A 19,000-nucleotide genomic window follows, 5' to 3' on the forward strand; every position below is an offset into this window, starting at 1 on the left:
ACCCTCATCTGTCCAGGCTTATTCAGCTCAAACAAAATACAAAAAGAAATTTTAACCTGCATAAACACACATAAAAGTTGCTGGTGAACGCAGCAGGCTAGGCTGCTTCTAAAGGAAGAGATACAGTCGACGTTTCGGGCCGAGACCCTTCGTCAGGACTAACTGAAAGAAGAGCTAGTAAGAGATCTAGTAATCTCTTAGTAATCTCTTACTAGCTCTTCTTTCAATTAGTCCTGACAAAGGGTCTCGGCCCGAAATGTGGACTGTACATCTTCCTATAGATGCTGCCGGGCCTGCTGCGTTCACCAGCAACTTTTATGTGTGTTGCTTGAAATTCCAGCATCTGCAGATTTCCTCGTGTTTGCATTAACCTGTATAAAACCAACTTTCAAATATGGAGTTTGCATGTCATGGTTAAAAAATAAATTTCTTGTGATTGCAATGCCTGGTTAGATCAACAAAGAGACTGCATTTGGGATATAGCTTTGAAAAAAAGGTTTTCTCTCATTCATTCCGACCTTCTGTAAAGAAGTTGTGCTGTGTAATATTAACATGCACTGTTCTTTCAGGAAATTGCATTAGCTGCTGCCATACTATGTCATAGCTCAAGAAATATAAATAATGTCTTTGGTCACAAATACAAATGTATACATATTGTCATAATATAGCATATTATGTGCACAGTTTCATTAACTACAATAAATTCGACAGGGCAAGAGGTAACAATAACATGATAATTCTTTTGTGCAGAAAACAGTCAAATATGCATTTCTGTCAAAGAATTGTTTAGATTTTGCACGTTAATATAGTGCGGTTCAATTTAAACCTGTTTGTATTTCAGGGAACTTTTTTACAAAATAAAATGAGCATAGATTTTTCAAATGTTTCTTTGTTTGCACCCACAGTTAGATACAGCTCATCTTTTAAGATTTTGATTTGTTGTACTTTAATTTTTTAATGCATTTTTTTCTTGTTTCTTGCTATTCTGTATATTTTAGGATTCAAAATGGGTGGAAGATAAACAATTACTTTTTAGAAACAACCAGGAACTGGTTGAGAAGGTAAGTAATATAATACTAATAGTATTTTCACACATTTCATTAATTCTACACTTTTCACCCCAGCCCTTGCATAATCTCTTGTGCAGACAATTAGTATAATTGTGACTGACAGAATTAGTGAATGGAAATGGCGTGAAAGCCATTGAGAATCATGGTTGATTGAAATAAGATAGCTTGTCAATAGCAAACAGTTGCTTATAAGAGCCATTTTAGTGTTTTTCTCATGGAGATCTCACTTCTTGATGGTTTGCAATTGTCACTAGTTCTCTGCAGATTACAATGACTGACTAATGTACATATGAGCGAGTGTGGGATGAATTTGCTGCCTACTGTGGGGTTGCAGGCATCTTCTGCCAGGGTTGCTTGGGTGGTATGGGTTGATGGGCTTACTCTGCCTGTATTGCTAAATAAATAAAAAATAATTAAATTTAGGTAACCTCTAACTGTCATATGGGGGTGCTGGTGGTGGACCCAAATGCAAGACACATACACTGAAGTACTAGGAACAGGACTAGGTGTGTCAAGAAAGCAAGGGAGGTGAGGAAGAAACGACGCTGGACAAGGCACAGGCCCTGGACGAGACTAGGATACAGGGCCTGGGCTAGGACTAGACTAGGAAAATGGGACCTGGACGAGGAACAAGGAACTTGGAACCTGGACATGGACTCTGAGCCAAGAATTGGACAGGGACCCGGAACGTGGGTCTTGACTCGGACTTGGACTCTGGATCAAGGCGAGGACAAGACATGGCAAGGCATCAGGCAAAGGTTGCAGGCAAGGCTTCAGGGGGAAGGGGGAAGGGGACAGTCCAGCAACTGAAGCTGAACCCAGGAGCTACTTATGTAGCCAGCCCAAAATCAGAATCATGTGCCTCAATTAAGGCACACAACAGGACAAAGGAAAACCTGAAAACCTGGAATTTGGATTGATGGACCGGGCCGTGAACCGGAATGCAGACTTCACAGACTGGACCGTGACACTATCCTGATGGCATGAACATTGAATTCTCCAACTTATGATAATTTCTCCTTTCCTCCCCCCACCTTCCCCTCGTCATTTTCTCTCTTTAGCCATTCCCATTCTGATTATCATCTCACTCCTTCTCTTCTCCTCCCCCATCCTCATGACTTGCCCATCACCTGTATCTAGTTCTCTTCCTCTTTCCCTTTATTCCTTGCTCCATCATCCTCTCCTATTATATTCCTCATTCTACAGGCCTTCTTCCGCCTATTATCTCCCAGTTTCTTACATAATCCCCAACTTCCCCCGCACCTGGTTTCACCCATCACCTACCAGTTTGCATTCCCCTCCCCTTCTTATCCTAGCTTCTGCCCCATTTCTTACTAGCCCTGTTGAAGAGTCTTGGCCCGAAGTGTCAACTGGTTATTTCCCTCCATCTGTGCTGTGTGACCTACTGATTTGCTCCAGTATTTTGTGTGTGTTATTCAACACTTTAAGTATCTGAATTCTCTTTACGTGTTTGTGAATATCATTTTGTGCTTTTTTGTGCATTCAATTTTCAGGATGTACCCAAGATGATCAAAGCCAACATTTCTTGTTCTTAAGAGGATAAAGGTTCTTATTCCAAATCAATTAGCAGTTAGGAAGCGATTGAATAACTTACCAAACCATTCTAGAGTCAATTATATTCCTGAGGGGCCAGAGTCACATAATGACCATGCCTGGCAGAACACAACAAATTTTTCCCTTGAAAAACATTAGTGGAACACATGAATTTTTATGACTGTCTTCATGGTTACCATTACTAAAGCATATTTTCTTTAACATTACAAATTATTTAACTGGTTGAATTTAAAATCTAAGGCTGCTGTGGTCAATTAATTGATAGTTCAGTTTCCGTATTCTGATTGATGTGACATCTATCCCCAAAATCTTCTACAGTGCCGTAGATCTATTTTCCCCAGCTGTCATTACAGGCTGTGTGAAGGCATTGAATTTGAGTCTTTTATGTGTTATCTTCTGACCATCAGGCAGGCTTATGGGACTCTTTTGAAACATAAGTTGTTGAAAACCTGCTTGTGTTCTTTTTCACGTTAATAACAACTGAACTTAAATGTAATATTTTTTTCAATTTACGGTGAATGAATGAAATACCATTTCATGTCTTAGGATTTTTAAAAATTATTTCTCTTGAATGATCCTTGAGAGATTTTCCAACCAAGAATAATTGGATAGCGATGTGATATATCAGCATATAGACATACATACACTGGAGGCCATTGGTTCAAAGTCAGAGCTGAAAGCTTTAAAATGAGCCCTTATTTTTGTGACTCAAAATGGGCTCCAAGTACCTATTGTGAATCTTATTTTATTGGTGCACACTGATCAGTGTCTTGGTAAGTTTTAGGGAAATCATACTGAATTTTCTTTTAAAGTTGTATAAATTGCTGTTGTCACTTCAAAGGCTCCAACAAATTTTCCAAATTGTGAATGATTTTTCCTCTAACAGAATATCTTTTGAATTGCATCAAAGATCATAGAAATTCAATTATATCAGATTTTATTAAAGTTCTGGGTTATCGTTGAACTAAATTTTCCAGCTTTATAAGAGCTGCATAATCAGGCTGGAGATTCATCCCTCAAAATCCTGGAGACTATTGACATTACTGTGATTATGTGCAGGGGAATCCTCTTACAGTTTCATAGTATCACATTTGGTGATGAAAGAATTGATGTAACCTCCATTAGATAGGTTCCAAATTATTTATATGTGCTTCTAATTTTCTTTCAGATTCATAAATTGGAACTTGAAGAACTCAGACTGCAGAATGAGGTGCAAGATGCAAAGGACCAGAATGAGTTGCTGGAGTTCAGAATCTTGGAGCTTGAAGTAAGGCATTCCATTGGTAAAGTGTCAAATGGAGCGGAAGTGTGTGAACCGAAAAGGAGAACCTTTGTGCTTTGATGCATTGTGCGGCCACTGGTCACACAGCGCTAATGAACACTGCCTTTTATTGATGCACAGTGTTTAATTTTGGAAGAGATGAAAAGCTGTTTTACTGCCTGGAGTTTTGATGCCAGAGGAAGTCTTTGAATATATTACAAGATTTTAACAGACAATTGAGATGTATAAGTAGATTATAATTTATATAAATAGATATAGATTTTTTTAGAGATTTAATAAAACTATTTTGTTTTTGCTACTACTTGCATTCATCATTTGTGTTTCATAACCTTACATTGCTCATCATCTTATTCACATACTTTGAATCTGCTTTTGTTATGCATATTATATTTATAACACACTCATTTCACTTCAGGTTTTTATTTTACTTTGAAGAATCTGGTAGAAAACCAGGAGCTTCCTCTCATGGCCACATTGATCTACACATGATTGGAATATATTCCATATACCTTCCAATGCTGGAGCTGCAAAGAGGCTGGGAAAGTATAATACGGCAATATAACCCATGAGTTTGGTGCAACTGCTTTAAAAATAACTGTGATGCTGAGAAAGAATGCTTCTGGCTTGTCAAAAGAAAAGAATATTTGATTCAACAACAAAAGTGTATCACGCTTTGTGACCCATATTTGGATTTCATGATCCGTTTGCACCAGAAGTTACTTTGCAGTATATCCATCACATTGTTTGATATCATCACTTCTCTGAATACATTGTTTGATTATTGATTTGTACTAATGTTGTTGCTCTGTGCAATAAAATGAACATTCATTCTGACACAAACCATGTAGTTCAAAGCTATACAGGATCACTAACCTGAAAGATTTGTTTTATTTTTTGTTGCATAAGCTTATACGATCTATTATTTGGCAATCATTTTGGGAACCGTGCTGCTTTTCCAAGATTCTACCGAAATCCACTTAGTTCCAAAATCCTTGTTTTTCCATCTGGTTCATTTCAGTAGCATCATTCTTCCATAAGAAAGTTGCAAAGTAAGTATTGAAAATAGAAATGAGATAATAGCATCAAGTACTAAGAAAATTACTGAAGCTGATGTTTCCAGTTATTGTTAAATCCTCAAACTACATATTCCAAATAATCTTGTTAAAAACTATGATTTTCTGTATTAAAAAAAACTTATAATTATGTGAGTTAGCTTTCTGTCATCCTAGTGTGTTTAAAGCTGTGTTCTATTCTTTTAAATATCTACTGTTGTGTAAAATAGTCTATTTTTCAGGGGAACTGACCAGACCTTTTTTAATATTAATATTATACAATGTATTATTTCATTTGAATTTGAAGGAATGAAATTCATTTCACAGCTGTTAGTACGTTTCAATGTTTCTTTTAGCGTTCTAGTTCTTTTGCATGGCTTTCTTTCATCTCTATTTCTGTAATGTCAAACTGATCAGATGTATTTCTCCTTTGTAGGAGCGGGAGCGAAGGTCACCAGCTTACAACTTGCACATATCAGCTTTTTCCGAGAGTGGGAGTGCCCTTCAGCTTTATTGTCAGCAAGAAGGCATTAAGGTGAGCTCAATAGTTGTTAGAGTCTAATTTTGTGTATGGTCTGGAGACATTAACCTTGACTGCTCCATGCAGTTTGATGTATGGAGACTTATACATTTCAACCATTTGCTAAGTATGGCAAGAAAAGCTGCTTTTTGTATTATGCAAGCTTTCGAGATATTCAAAGACAGTTGTATATCCTGATCCTCTTAGAACTCAACTCAAATTCAGATGGATTGGTTAGAACTTGTGTCCTGTTAATGCATAGATATTTGACCGTGAACTATCAAGTGATCCTATATTAATCCAACGAGTCTTCACAAATGGATGTAAAAGTTCCTTCACCACTTCCACTAAGCCGACGTGGGTGTTTATAACCAGTTGGTACCATATTTTGGAGAAATGATACTTGACCCCTGCCCTCTAGCTGTTTGAGTACACTGAGAAGGTCCCCAGGTCATCCAGGGAAATCTTCCCCTGTGTCCTTAAGATTCTTTAGAAGAATAGAGAAATAACCGGCACTACTTCCAATTTTTTTTAAAAGCCAGAGGCTAAAGATTTCTGTGAGGTGTTTCAATCCCTGCAGGATTAAGCTTTATATGGAGTGACAGCATGACATGATACAATATGAATGACTCACAGTGTGATGTTCCCAATAAAAGGGTCTCTCACAGTTAGACCGAAAAAGGCATAAATCAAAGAAAAAACAATTAACATTAAATTTTCTGTAGCACCATAAACATTACTATTACATTACCCTTAGTTTTAATTAACTGATCAGTCCTTTTCATATTCCAGTCATTGCAAAGATCAAATTCTTTATTAATAATGTGAATCCTTTCTTTCAGGATGTAGTAATTCCTGACCTAATGAAGAAACTTGATATCCTAGGAGATAATGGGGTAAGTCTATTTCAGACAATTGAGCTCTGCCTGAAGCTTTTACATCATTCTTAATTCTGAGCATCGCGAATTGTTTGTGTTTCCATGTCATCTGCGATCTCTTTGTCGTTTAATTGGAGTTAAAGCAGGGTAAACCTTATTGCAATACTGTCATCTTAAATAACTAAGTAAATGATTACATCTGAAGTGAAACACTGTTTAATTTTACGGCATTGAGGGTTTCTCAGGTCAAGTGTCATACATCAGGAATGGGACAGAAATCTTTTTACTTTACCCAGTACATCTCCTGCCCAACTTACAAATGATGATTTGTATACAGCTCATTCATAGGAACAAGCATTTGGAAGGCTGGCAGTCTGAATTAGCTAGTAGTTGTGGGGCTGCAGGCGTCTTCTGCCATGTGATAACTTGGTTTCTGCTGCATTTCTTATTGCAGACTGTCCATTCTATGACAGTCCGCAAGAAGAAACTGTGATCTTAACGTAGGGAGGAACTGCAATGTTGCTTTCCTATATATTTCGCTATTCCTGTAGCCATCAAACCCTTAGCCCAGGTCACTGTGTTATTTTCGGACAGTCTTGACAGCCATTGGAAATTGTATTTTCTGATACTTTTTTTTAAAGTTTTAAAGAATTTTCTAAACACTCTCAGTTTGGTATAAAAGATTAAATGGTATCTTTACAAAGAAGGATCTTGAATCACTTTGATCTGAAATTTGTTCCTCAAACAATATCATACAGCATACATTTTCTGGAGGTAATCTTATTGCTATTTCTGTGACTTGCACAAGGTATTTAATATTTATTTGTTTGTATTTAATATTTCTTGAGATACAGTACAGAATAGGCCTTTCTGGCCACGCTGCCCAGCAATCCCTGATCTAATGCAGGCCTAATCATGGGACTATTTACAATGACCGATTAACCTACTAACCAGTACATCTTTGGACTGAGGAAGGAAACTGGAGCACCTGGAGGAAGCCCACGCGGTCATGGCGAAGATGTACAAACTCCTTACAGGCAGCGGTGGGAATCGAACCTGGGTTGCCTGTACAATGTTGTGCTAACCACTAAGTTGCTTGAGACATTTCCTAGACAATAAAAATGACTTTTCTTTTGTGCAGTTTATTGGACATATACCCCTTCAGGATGTCCTAATTTGTTTTCAACTGGACTTAAAAACTGAAAGGACATACTTCGACATGTTATATGTATAATATGCATTTTTGCTCAGTTTATGTTGAATTAAATTTGAGATGATAAAAATGAGGAGCATCTAACTGCATGTTCGTTTTGCTTGATCTTCTTGCCAAGTCACAAAGGCTGTGTCTTTAGAATCTGAGTGATGCTCTGGTAAACTCAGTTTCAATCTTTTGTTGATCTTTTATATTTCAGAACCTGAGAAACGAAGAACAGGTTGCAGTAATTCAAGCTCGTACTGTGCTTTCACTCTGTGAGAAGGTACACATTCAATTCGTGATTGTTTAGGGAAGCAAGAGGTGCTTTTATCTCTTGGCACTGTTCAGCTTCGATTAATCTTTGTCCTAAAATAAAGGTTGACGATCCTTTATATCCATCATCAATCTCAGCAGAATACTACTTTGGAGGGGTTTTGAAAGGTATAATTGGTGATAATGAATAATGATGTAATTTTGTTTCCTTGTTTCCCACTGAGCAGACTACTGAGCCCTCAGCATCTTTAAATTATTTAAATAGATGAATATTCTTGAGAACAATTCCTGTATTGACACCGAGGGTAATTGGGTTGCAGGCTAAGGATTCCATTTCCAAGATCAACCCTTGACATTAGGTGCACGTACAATTACCACCTGTGACCTGCAAGACCCGAGTTCAAGTTTGTATACACTTGTGCAAGCCCAGGTGATTTGGAGATCAATGTTAACTTCTGGGCGCACATTAATTTTTGTGTCAGGGTTAAGTGTAATTTTTTGTTATGCAAGTATATAGCAGTTTGCACAAATTAAGAGTCTGCACAGCCCTCAGCCTCTGTTGACAGGACACGATAGAGGCTGAGGGCTGTACAGACTCTTAATTTGTGTAAACTACTGTATACGACAAATTGCTGATGACTCACATTGAGTCCAAACGTCAGCTGCTTGGCTTCAGTGTTCAAGCACCTTTTCATGTGTTTGGACTCATGGATTAACTTGCTGCATGGGTTGTAATTGACTATTGGGTCATGGATTGATGCTGGGAGCCAAGGACATTGGTCACCAACAAAACAACCATTATTTTTATCATTTCACTACAAAACTGGATCAGCTCTGATCAGAGAGAGACCATGCTGGAATAAATATGCATGATCCAATTTGATGTGTTGTATGTTGAGTATTATTTTATGGACTATTTTCTATCTATTATGTGACTGTTCATCCATCTCAGCATAACTTCTGGTACTAGGTTTGAGAAAAATTCCTGCTGTATGACCACTGATTTCTACTCAACATCAAGGAATTGATTTAATCAGAAAGGTTTTGACAATGGCCCATTTGTATCACTTTAATCCTTAAGTTTGTATTTTCATGATTACTGTCCCTTTTCCTGCTTCAGCAGCTTTTAATGCAGTAAAATATCCCAAGTCACTAACTAGAGCATCATTGAACAAAATTTGACACTAAACCACATAAAGAAATATTAGTAAACGACCAAATATTCAATAAAAGAGCTGGATATGAAGAAATACCTTACAGAAGAGAGAAATGGAAATGTAGAGAGAGAGTTCTGGAGTCAGTTGTGGAGATTAAAGTACAATTACAGTGGTGGAATGATCAGAAGTGATAAATCGAGGTAACATAAGGAACAGTGAGAGTGGTGGGTTGTCTAGCTGGAGGAAGTTGTGGAAATGAAGAAGGATGTGAAAATTAGAATCAGTGCCATCCACACCATCCACTATAAGTTTGACTACCTGGTGGTCAAACATTTTAATTCTGATTTACGTTCCGACGTGTTGATCCATGGCCACCCTCAGGGGGGAGGAGCAGCATCTTATATTCCATATGGGTACTCTCCAACTGGATGGCATGAATATCAATTTCTCCTTCCAGTGAACAAATATACCCACCCCCATTCCTCTATTCCCCACACTGACTGTTCACTTCTTCTCACCTGCCTATTACTTTCCCCTGGGTCCACTCCTCATCCACTCCACTTCTCCTATTGTCCAATATCCTCTCCTATCAGATTCTTTCTTCTCTGGTCCTTGACTTTTCCCGCCCACCTGGCTTCATCTATCACCTTCCAGTTAGTCTTTTCCCCCCTCCCCCCCCCCCATCACCCACCTCTTTATTCTGGCATCTTCCCTCTTCCTTCTCAGTTCTGATGAAGGATCTTGGCCGGAAATGTAGACTGTTTTCCTCTTTTCCACAGATGCTACCTGACCTGCTGAGTTCCTCCAGAATTTTGTGTGTGTTGCACTAGAATCAGTATTTAACTTGCTGGAGGGGAGATTGGTGAATGGAAAATGGTATGACTTAATTTCCCAGAATATAGATTCAGCACATTTTTATCGTAACAGTGGAGGCTGGGCTGGGAAGCTGAGGAAGTCCAATCTGGAAATGTAATAAAGCCATGGTTGGGAGTTTCAGCAACAGATTTATTGAGACAAAAGCATTCATATTGGGAGTCTTAGTGATTCAGAGGACTATATGGTCAATGATTCAACCTGGTCAATAGGACACAAAGGTTGCAAACTGCCTCGTTTAGCCTGGATAGATACTAGAGCCTTGTGGACCTCCTAGCTACGTTGACTTTTGAATGAATACTTAACTTCTATTTGATTGATGTCAGCAAATTCATTTAAGCAGTTGGATGAAGTACACTAATTAAAACAAAGCCAAATATTCGGTTTCTTTATGATATCCAGTTTGTTAAACCTTTCCATTGCCTGGCTGGACAGCTTTACCATCAGACTGATCAGTTTTCTTATTGGTCTATGTGGCATAATTTTTCTCCAAATATCGACATTATGCAGAGGTCAGATTCCAATCTTCAAGCAAAGAGTATCGATGACACACTGTTTGTTTGCTAATCTGTTACAGAATGAAGTTCCATGCCATGAACCTCTCTTGGGTCAAATGCCGGAAACTTCTAGCATTGACATTATACCTCCGATCATCAAAAGTGTACAAGATGCAGTCATAGTTGCCAAGACTACATTAGAAGACATGGTAGTAACGATTTTGTAGAGCTGCTGCCACAGTGCTCCAGCAATCCAGGATCAATGCTGACTTTTGGTGTTGTCTGTGTGGAGTTTGCATGTTCTCCCTGAGACCATATGGGTTTCACTCAGGTGCTCCAGTTTCCTCTCCACATCCTAAAGATGTGGCTTAGTATGTTAATCTGGGCAGAGTAAAACTGGATTATTGTAAATGGATGCTTGATAGTCAGCATAGACTTGTTGGCCTAAAGACCTATCTTCCATACTGCATGACTCGATAACTAAGGGGATTTTTCTCCAATGGTCTGGTTAGAGGTTTGGCACTTATTAAACATTGCTAGGAGCTCTTAAATCCAACAATATTTACATATATTTTTCTGTTCATGATTATGTTACCTTGCAAAGCCTCTTGTTGTGGAAGATTTTTTATCTTGATTATGACAGAAATTTTTAGTAGCAAGATTTGAGATTCAGTAGAATTCAAGTTGTTGTTCTCTTCACCATTTTCTGTGTTAGTAGTCTTCCCAGGTCTCTCAGCGATTTACTGTGATTCCTACTCCCTGCAAAACCTGCAGAGAATAGTGGTGTAGATGCAAACTGCAAAGTGCATGCCAACATTTGGATGCATAAAGTTGTGATTTAACCATGAGCAAACGGTAATGCAATTCTCAATTACACACAAACAGAAAATTACCCCGTGCATTACTTTGGAAAATAAAATAATTTTGAAGGGGCAGGTCTTCTGTTGCCCCCAAAATAAGAGCGCCCCTGCATCTGTACCTCACACCTTCCACCATTAATCCCTCATTGAATTCCACTGGGAGTCTGGATTTCAGCGATCCAGGGCGGGTGAGTTGTATGTGTTATCACAGAGTTGTATGTGTCATCATCGATACCTACAGATGCTTTGACAGCTGGTGTGTCTCCACATTCAACCTCCTCCTCACCAATTCCACAGCCACCCAGCCATCAATGGTTAGGGTAATTGAATGTGAAAGTTTTTAATAGTAACAAATATTTAATTACATTCAAGGGTATGTAAAGTATTAAAATATTATTTTCCACTAGACTAGAATGCATGCACATGTTGAAAGTTAAGTCATTCAAAGTAACAACTAAATAACAAGAAAATAATAACTTAACTTTCTACCTGGAGAAAATGCCTCCCACTCATTTGCACTGCATTTGATCAAGCTTATGTCAGGTTTAAGCTAGCCCAAAAGCTGGGAAACCAGTGGAGTGACACACTGCCAAATTGGTTTCAGTGCAAAGTTCATTGGTGCAATATAGGGGCAGCTGCTGCCGGACTAGGTCAACACTGGTCCGTGGAGTCTGGGGCTGCTCATGGATTACCCGGGTAAGTGCTACAGTTATCAGAGGCATTGGGGCAGAAAACATCCAAATATTGCAAGAACATATTAAAGATCAGTGACTTTCATCAAGGTAGTACAGCTCAAGGGTTAACACTGAAACATGGATTTTCAGCAAGATTTTCTAATCAACAACAAAGCGATTGTGGTTACAGCTGACCATGAAGGAAGATGAAAAAGTGGAGATCTAGCCATTTCTGTAATATGGACTTATCGGTTTTCTAAAGAAGATGCTGCCAGGTGTCTGTTTAGTAAGATCCTGGATATAGAGTAGCGGTGATGTCACCAGCTGACTGAGTCATTCATGTCAAAGAATCAACAAATCTGGAATGAAAATGCATAGCATATTAAAATATTATACATAGCTCTAAATAAAGAAGGCAATTCTGAGCAGAAAACTGCAGTAGAACCTCAGTAGAATAAAGAGCGAAGAACTGGTGTTTTAGCCCACCATGATTACACTAAGTCTCTGATAGAGCAATTCTCTAGTTACATCCACTGACCCTTTCTATGTTGCCTTACAAATTTCTCTTCACCATATATTTATCAAATTGCCATTTCCAGGCCAATATGGAACCTGCCTCCAGCACATCCGCAAGCAGTATGTCGCAGATTCCATCCAGAAACGCTGTAAAAAGAAACTTTTTTTTAGATTATGAGAACACTCAGTCCTCTTTTATTGTCATTTGGAAATGCATTCATGCATTAAGAAATGATACAATGTTTCTCCGGAGTGATATCACAGAAAACAAGACAAACCAAAGACTAACACTGTCAGAACCAAATAATTATAACATATAGTTACAGCAGTGCAAAGCAATACCATAATTTGATGAAGAACAAATCATGGGCATGGTAAAAAAATAGTCTCAAAGTCCCGAGTCGATCGACTCCCGAGTTCCCGATAGCAGGCGGCAAAAGGGAGAAACTCCCTGCCATAAACCTCCAGGCACTGTCAACTTGCTGATGCCTTGGAAGCAGCCGACCACAGCTGACACTAAGTCCATCCAACCGAAAACTTCGAGCCTCCGACCAGCCCCTCTGATACAGCCTCCCGAGCGCCATCCTCTGCCGAGCGCCTTTGACCTCGCCCTGGCCGCTGAAACACGCAAAGCCAAGGATGTCGGGGCCTTCTGCTCCGGAGATTCCAGTTTCCACACAGTAGCAACGGCAGCAAAGCGGGCATTTCAGAAGTTTTCCGGATGTTCCTCCGTACTCTCACATCTGTCTCCATCAAATCAGAATTGTGCATGGTCCCCTACTTGACAGATAACAGATATTCATCACCGGAAAGATCGCGTGAGCTGCCGTCGCGCCACCATCTTCTCCTCCTTTTCCCTCATCTCTTCAGCTTCATCTTATATCTGTGGCCGCTCATCCTTGATCCTTCACCTGCCACTAGAGCAGTCATTGTTTTAAATACTTCCATTCAATTTCCAGTCGGCCTTTTCATCAAATAAAACAGGCCCAGTTTGTCTAATCTCTTGAAACTACAGTTCCTCATCCTCAGAACCATTCTTGCAAGCTTGTTCTGGATTCTCTCTAATATCTATACAGGTTTATCCTTCCTGTAATTTGGCAACCAACATTGAATACCAGTGTTTTGTAACAGTTCAGTATAGCTTCTCTGCTGTCATATGCTGCCTATGTTGATAAACCAGAATTGTGTGTGTATTTGAAACTGTTTTCTTGACCCGCACTCCCGAATACTTTGTCCACTAATTTTGTCCCTTGCTATCCTTTTGCTCTTAATATATCTGTAGAAGCCCTTAGGATTCTCCTTCACCTTGTCTGCTAGAGAAACCGTGTGTCTTTTAGCCCTCCTGATTTCTTTCTTAAGTGTTCTCTTGCATTTCTAGTCCTCCATAAGCACCTCATTTGTTCCTACCTACATATACCTGAAATGCACCTTTATTTTTCTTAACCAGGGCCTCAATTTCTCTTGAAAACCAAGGTTCCCTACACCTGTTATCTTTACCTTTTATTCTGACAGGTACATACAAGCTTTGTACTCTCAAAATTTCACTTTTGAAGGCTTCCCACTTACCAAGTACATCTTTTCCAGAAAAAGCCTGCCCCAATCCCCACTTTCCAGATTCTTTCTGCTGCCATCAAAATTGGACATTCTCCAATTTAGAATTGAAGATGAGATCTATTCTTTTTCATTATTACCTTGAAACTAATGAGATTATGATCGCTATATGCAAAGCGTTACCCTACACAAACTTCTGTCACCTGCCTTGTCTCATTTCCTAATAGGAGATCTAGTACTGTGCTCTTTCCATTCGTGACTTACAGTGCCTATAAAAAGTATTCAAACCTTTTGGAAGTTTTCATGTTTTATTGTTTTACAGCATTGAATCTCAGCGCATTTAATTTAGCTTTTTGACACTGATGAACAGAAAAAAATTCTTTCATATCAAAGTGAAAATAGTTCTCTACAAAGTGATCTAAATTAATTATAAATATAAACCACAAAATAATTGATTGCATACGTATTTATCCCCTTTAGTATGACAAAAAGAATCATTACTGGTGCAGCCAATTGGTTTTAGAAGTCACATAATTAGTTAAATGGAGATCACCGTGTGCGATCAAGGTGTTTCAGTTGAGGATGATCCAACTGCTAGTCAAGTCAAGTTTATTGTCATTTCGACCATAAGCTGCTGGTACAGTACACAGTAAAAACAAAACAACGATCCTCCAGGACTCTGGTACTACATGAAACAACACAAAACTACACTAGACTATATGAGACAGCACAAGGCCACACTAGACTACGTAAAACAACATAAAAACTGCACTAGACTACAGACCTGCACAGGACTACATAAAGTGCACAAAAACAGTGCAGGGCAGTACAATAATTAATAAACAAGACAACAGGCATAGTAGAGGATGAATTACAATATAATAATATGATGTAGATGTCAGTCTAGACTCTGAGTATTGAGGAGTCTGATGGCTTGGGGGAAGAAACTGTTGCACAGTCTGGTTGTGAGAGCCCGAATGCTTCGGTATTCGGTGAGTCAGTATCCAGCAAAAACTACACCATGAAGGCAAAAGAACACTCCAAGCAACTCTGCAAAAAGGTATTGAAAAGCACAAGTCGGAAGATGAATGCAAGAAAATTTCCAAGCAACTGAATATCACTTGGAGTACAGTTAAGCCAATCGTCAAGAAGTGGGAAGAATATGGCACAGCTGTAGATTTGCCTAGAGCATGTTGTCCTCAAAAACTGAGTGAAGATGCAAGAAGGGGACTACTGAGGGAGACCACCTATGACAACTCTGGAGGAGTTGCAAGCTTCAGTGGCTGAGATGGGAGAGACTGTGCACACAAAAACTGTTGCCCGGGTGCTTCAGCAGTCGAAGCTTTATGGGAGAATGGCAGAGAGAAAGCCACTGTTAGAAAAAAACTCACATGAAATCTTGGCTAGAGTTTGCCAGAAGGCACTTGGGAGATTCTGAAGCCAGCTGGAAGAAGGTGAGCTTTTCAGCCATCAGGCTAAATGCTATGTTTGGTGTAAGCCAAACACCACACACTATCAAAAACACACCATCCCTACGGTGAAGCATGGTGGTGGCTGCATCATGCTGTGGGATTGCTTCACTGCAGCAGGCTTGTGAAAGCAGGGGATAAAATGAATGCAGCAAAATCTGATGCCGTCTGCAAGAGAACTGCAACTTGGGAGAAGATTCATTTTCCAGCATGACAATAACTCCAAGCATAAAGCCAAAGCTACACAGGAATGGTTTAAAAACAACAAAGTTAATGGCCTGGAGTGGCGAAGTCAGAGTCCTGTCCTCAATCCATTTGAGAATTTGTGGCTGGACTTGAAAAGAGCAGCCCACTCAAGATCTTCATGCAATCTTATAGAGCTTGAGCAGTTTTGTAAAGAAGAATGGGGAACAATGGCAGTGCCTATACAGTGGCATGCAAAAGTTTGGGCACCCCAGTCAAAATTTCTGTTACTGTGAGTAGAAGATGAACTGATCTCCAAAAGTCATAAAGTTAAAGATGAAACATTTTTTTCAACATTTTAAGCAGTTATATTATTATTTTTGTATTATTTTTGTTTTGTACAATTTTAGAGTGGGAAAAAAGGAAAGAAGCACCATGAAAAAGTTTGGGCACCCCAAGAGATTTGAGCTCTCAGATATCTTTTACCAAGGTCTCAGACCTTAATTAGCTTGTTAGGGCTATGGCTTGTTCACAGTCATCATTAAGAAAGGCCAGGTGATGCAAATTTCAAAGCTTTATAAATACCCTGACTCCTCAAACCTTGTTCCAACAATCAGCAGCCATGGGCTCCTCTAAGCAGCTGGCTAGCACTCTGAAAATTAAAATATGTGATGCCCACAAAGCAGGAGAAGGCTATAAGAAGATAGCAAAGCGTTTTCAGGTAGCCGTTTCCTCAGTTTGTAATGTAATTAAGAAATGGCAGTTTACAGGAATGGTGGAGGTCAAGTTGAGGTCTGGATGACCAAGAAAACTTTCTAAGAGAACTGCTCGTAGGATTGCTAGAAAGGCAAATCAAAACCCCTGTTTGACTGCAAAAGACCTTCAGGAAGATTTAGCAGACTCTGGAGTGGTGGTGCACTGTTCTACTGTGCAGCGACACCTGCACAAATATGACCTTCATGGAAGAGTCATCAGAAGAAAATCGTCCCTGTGTCCTCACCACAAAATTCAGCATCAGAAGTTTGCAAAGGAACATCTAAACAAGCCTGATGCATTTTGGAAACAAGTCCTGTGGACTGATGAAGTTAAAATAGAACTTTTTGTCCGCAATGAGCAAAGGTATGTTTGGAGAAAAAAGGGTGCAGAATTTCATGAAAAGAACACCTCTCCAACTGTTAAGCATGGGGGTGGATCGATCCTGCTTTGGGCTTGTGTTGCAGCCAATGGCATGGGGAACATTTCACTGGTAGAGGGAAGAATGAATTCAATTAAATACCAGCAAATTCTGAAAGCAAACATCACACCATCTGTAAAAAGCTGAAGATGAAAAGAGGATGGCTTCTACAACAGGGTAATGATCCTAAACACACTGCAAAATCCACAATGGGCTACCTCAAGAGGCGCAAGCTGAAGGTTTTGCCATGGCCCTCACAGTCCCCCAACCTAAACATCATCAAAAATCTGTGGATAGACCTCAAAAGAGCAGTGCATGCAAGATGACCCAAGAACCTCACAGAACTGGAAGCCTTTAGCAAGGAAGAATGGGCGAAAATTCCCCAAACAAGAATTGAAAGACTCTTAGCTAGCTACAGAAAGCATTTACAAACTGTGATACTTTACAAAGTGGGTGTTACTAATTATTGACCATGCAGGATGCCCAAACTTTTGCTTCGGGCCCGTTTCCTTTTTTGTTATTTTGAAACTGTAAAAGATGGAAATAAAAAAGTAATCTTGCTTAAAATATTAAAGAAATTTGTCATCTTTAACTTTATGCCTTTTGGAACTCAGGTCATCTTTTACTCGCTTTGACCAGGGGTGCCCAAACCTTTGCATGCCACTGTATGTGCAAAGATGATAAAGCCCTGTCCACACAGACTCAAGACTATAATTGCGGGCGAAGGCACATTTACTAAATACTGTTTTGAAGAGGGGTAGTACTCTTATACAATCAACTATTTTGTGTTGATTTTTGCAATAAATTTAGATCACTTTGTAGATACAGGTATCTATTTTCACTTTGACACAAAAGACTGTTTTCTGTTGATCAGTGTCAAAAATAGCCAAATTAAATGTGTTGTGATTCAATGTTGTAAAATAATAAAACATGAAATCTTCCAAGGGGAGAATGCCTTTTATAGGCACTGTAGATGTTCTGCTTAAGGAAACATTCCTGAATATATTTGACAAACTCTTTTCCCATCTAGTCATTTTACAGAATGGGTGTCCCAGTCAATATGTGAAAAGTTAAACTCACCTACTATCACAGTCTTATGTTTCTTATGCAATCTCTGTATATATTTGCTCCTTTAATTCTCACGGACTATTAAGTGATCTATAATATAATCCCATTAATGTGGCCATGCCTTACTTGTTCCTCAGTTGTACCCATTAAGCGTCACTAGACAGGCTCTCCAGTCTGTCCTGACTGAGCACTGCCATGACATTTTTCCTGACTTGTGATGTCACCCCCTCCCCTTTCATCCCTCTCACTCTTTCACTTGTAAAACAACAGAAGCCCAGAACACGGAGCTGCCAGTCCTGCCTGTCCTGCAGCCAAGTGTCAATAATGGTTACAGTGTCATAATTCCACCTGCTGATCCATGTCCTAAGCTCATCCGCCTTTCGTACTGTCCTCGTTGCATTGAAATATGCCATGTTCAACCATTTGATTCCCATGTTTTTATGTAGGGTTAACAATGTAATTCACTGCAACTTCTTCACTCTCTGTTCTGGCACTCTGGTTCCCATCCCCCTGCAACTCTAGTTTAACCCCCGTGCAACACTGGCAAACCTTCCTGCTAGGATATTACCACCCCCCCTCCCCACCTCTGTTCAGGTGCAAACTGTCCCTTCTGTACAGATCCCACCTTCCCTGGAGGAGAGCCTAACGATACAAAACTCAGAGGCCCTTCTTCCTGCACCATCTCCTTAGCCACGTGCTAAACAGTATGTTCTTTCTATGTTTAGGCTCACGAGCATGTGGCATAGATAGCAATCCTGAGATCACAACCCTGGAGGTCCTGTCCTCTAGCTTAGCACCTAACACCATGAACTCACTTTGCAAGGCCTCACCATCTCTCCTCCCCATGTCATTGGTACCGACGTGGACCATGACTCCTGGCTGCTCACCCTCCAACTTAGGAATCCTATGGACTCGATCCGAGATGTCCCTGACACTAGCACCTGGGAGGCAACGTACAATCCAGAAATCTCATTCTCATCCACAGAACCTCCCTTCTGTTCCCCTAACCAATGAATCCCCTCTTACTACAGCTCACTTCTTCTCCTTTCTTCCCTTCTGAGCCACAGAGTCAGTGCCAGAGATCTAACTGCTGTGGCTCTCCTCTGCTAAGTCATCACCCCTAACAATAGTCA

At 39.6% G+C, this 19,000-nt stretch overlaps 1 protein-coding gene across 2 annotated transcripts in view; it reads left to right on the forward strand.

Annotated features, from left to right (window-relative positions):
• The window catches only part of LOC134345666 (janus kinase and microtubule-interacting protein 1-like), a 394,868-nt gene that overhangs the window by 315,164 nt on the left and 60,704 nt on the right, over nucleotides 1-19,000 (forward strand). The window contains exons 14-18 of one of the 2 annotated variants that reach the window (XM_063046689.1): nucleotides 999-1,061; nucleotides 3,814-3,912; nucleotides 5,416-5,514; nucleotides 6,342-6,395; nucleotides 7,790-7,855. In XM_063046689.1, coding sequence (XP_062902759.1) covers nucleotides 999-1,061; nucleotides 3,814-3,912; nucleotides 5,416-5,514; nucleotides 6,342-6,395; nucleotides 7,790-7,855 — 381 coding nt within the window. Of the gene's footprint in view, nucleotides 1-998; nucleotides 1,062-3,813; nucleotides 4,155-5,415; nucleotides 5,515-6,341; nucleotides 6,396-7,789; nucleotides 7,856-19,000 lie in introns of those variants that run through there. The other variant, XM_063046690.1, reaches the window with a different exon arrangement.

Source organism: Mobula hypostoma, chromosome 4 (assembly GCF_963921235.1).
Source record: "Mobula hypostoma chromosome 4, sMobHyp1.1, whole genome shotgun sequence".
NCBI classification, from domain to species: domain Eukaryota; kingdom Metazoa; phylum Chordata; class Chondrichthyes; order Myliobatiformes; family Myliobatidae; genus Mobula; species Mobula hypostoma.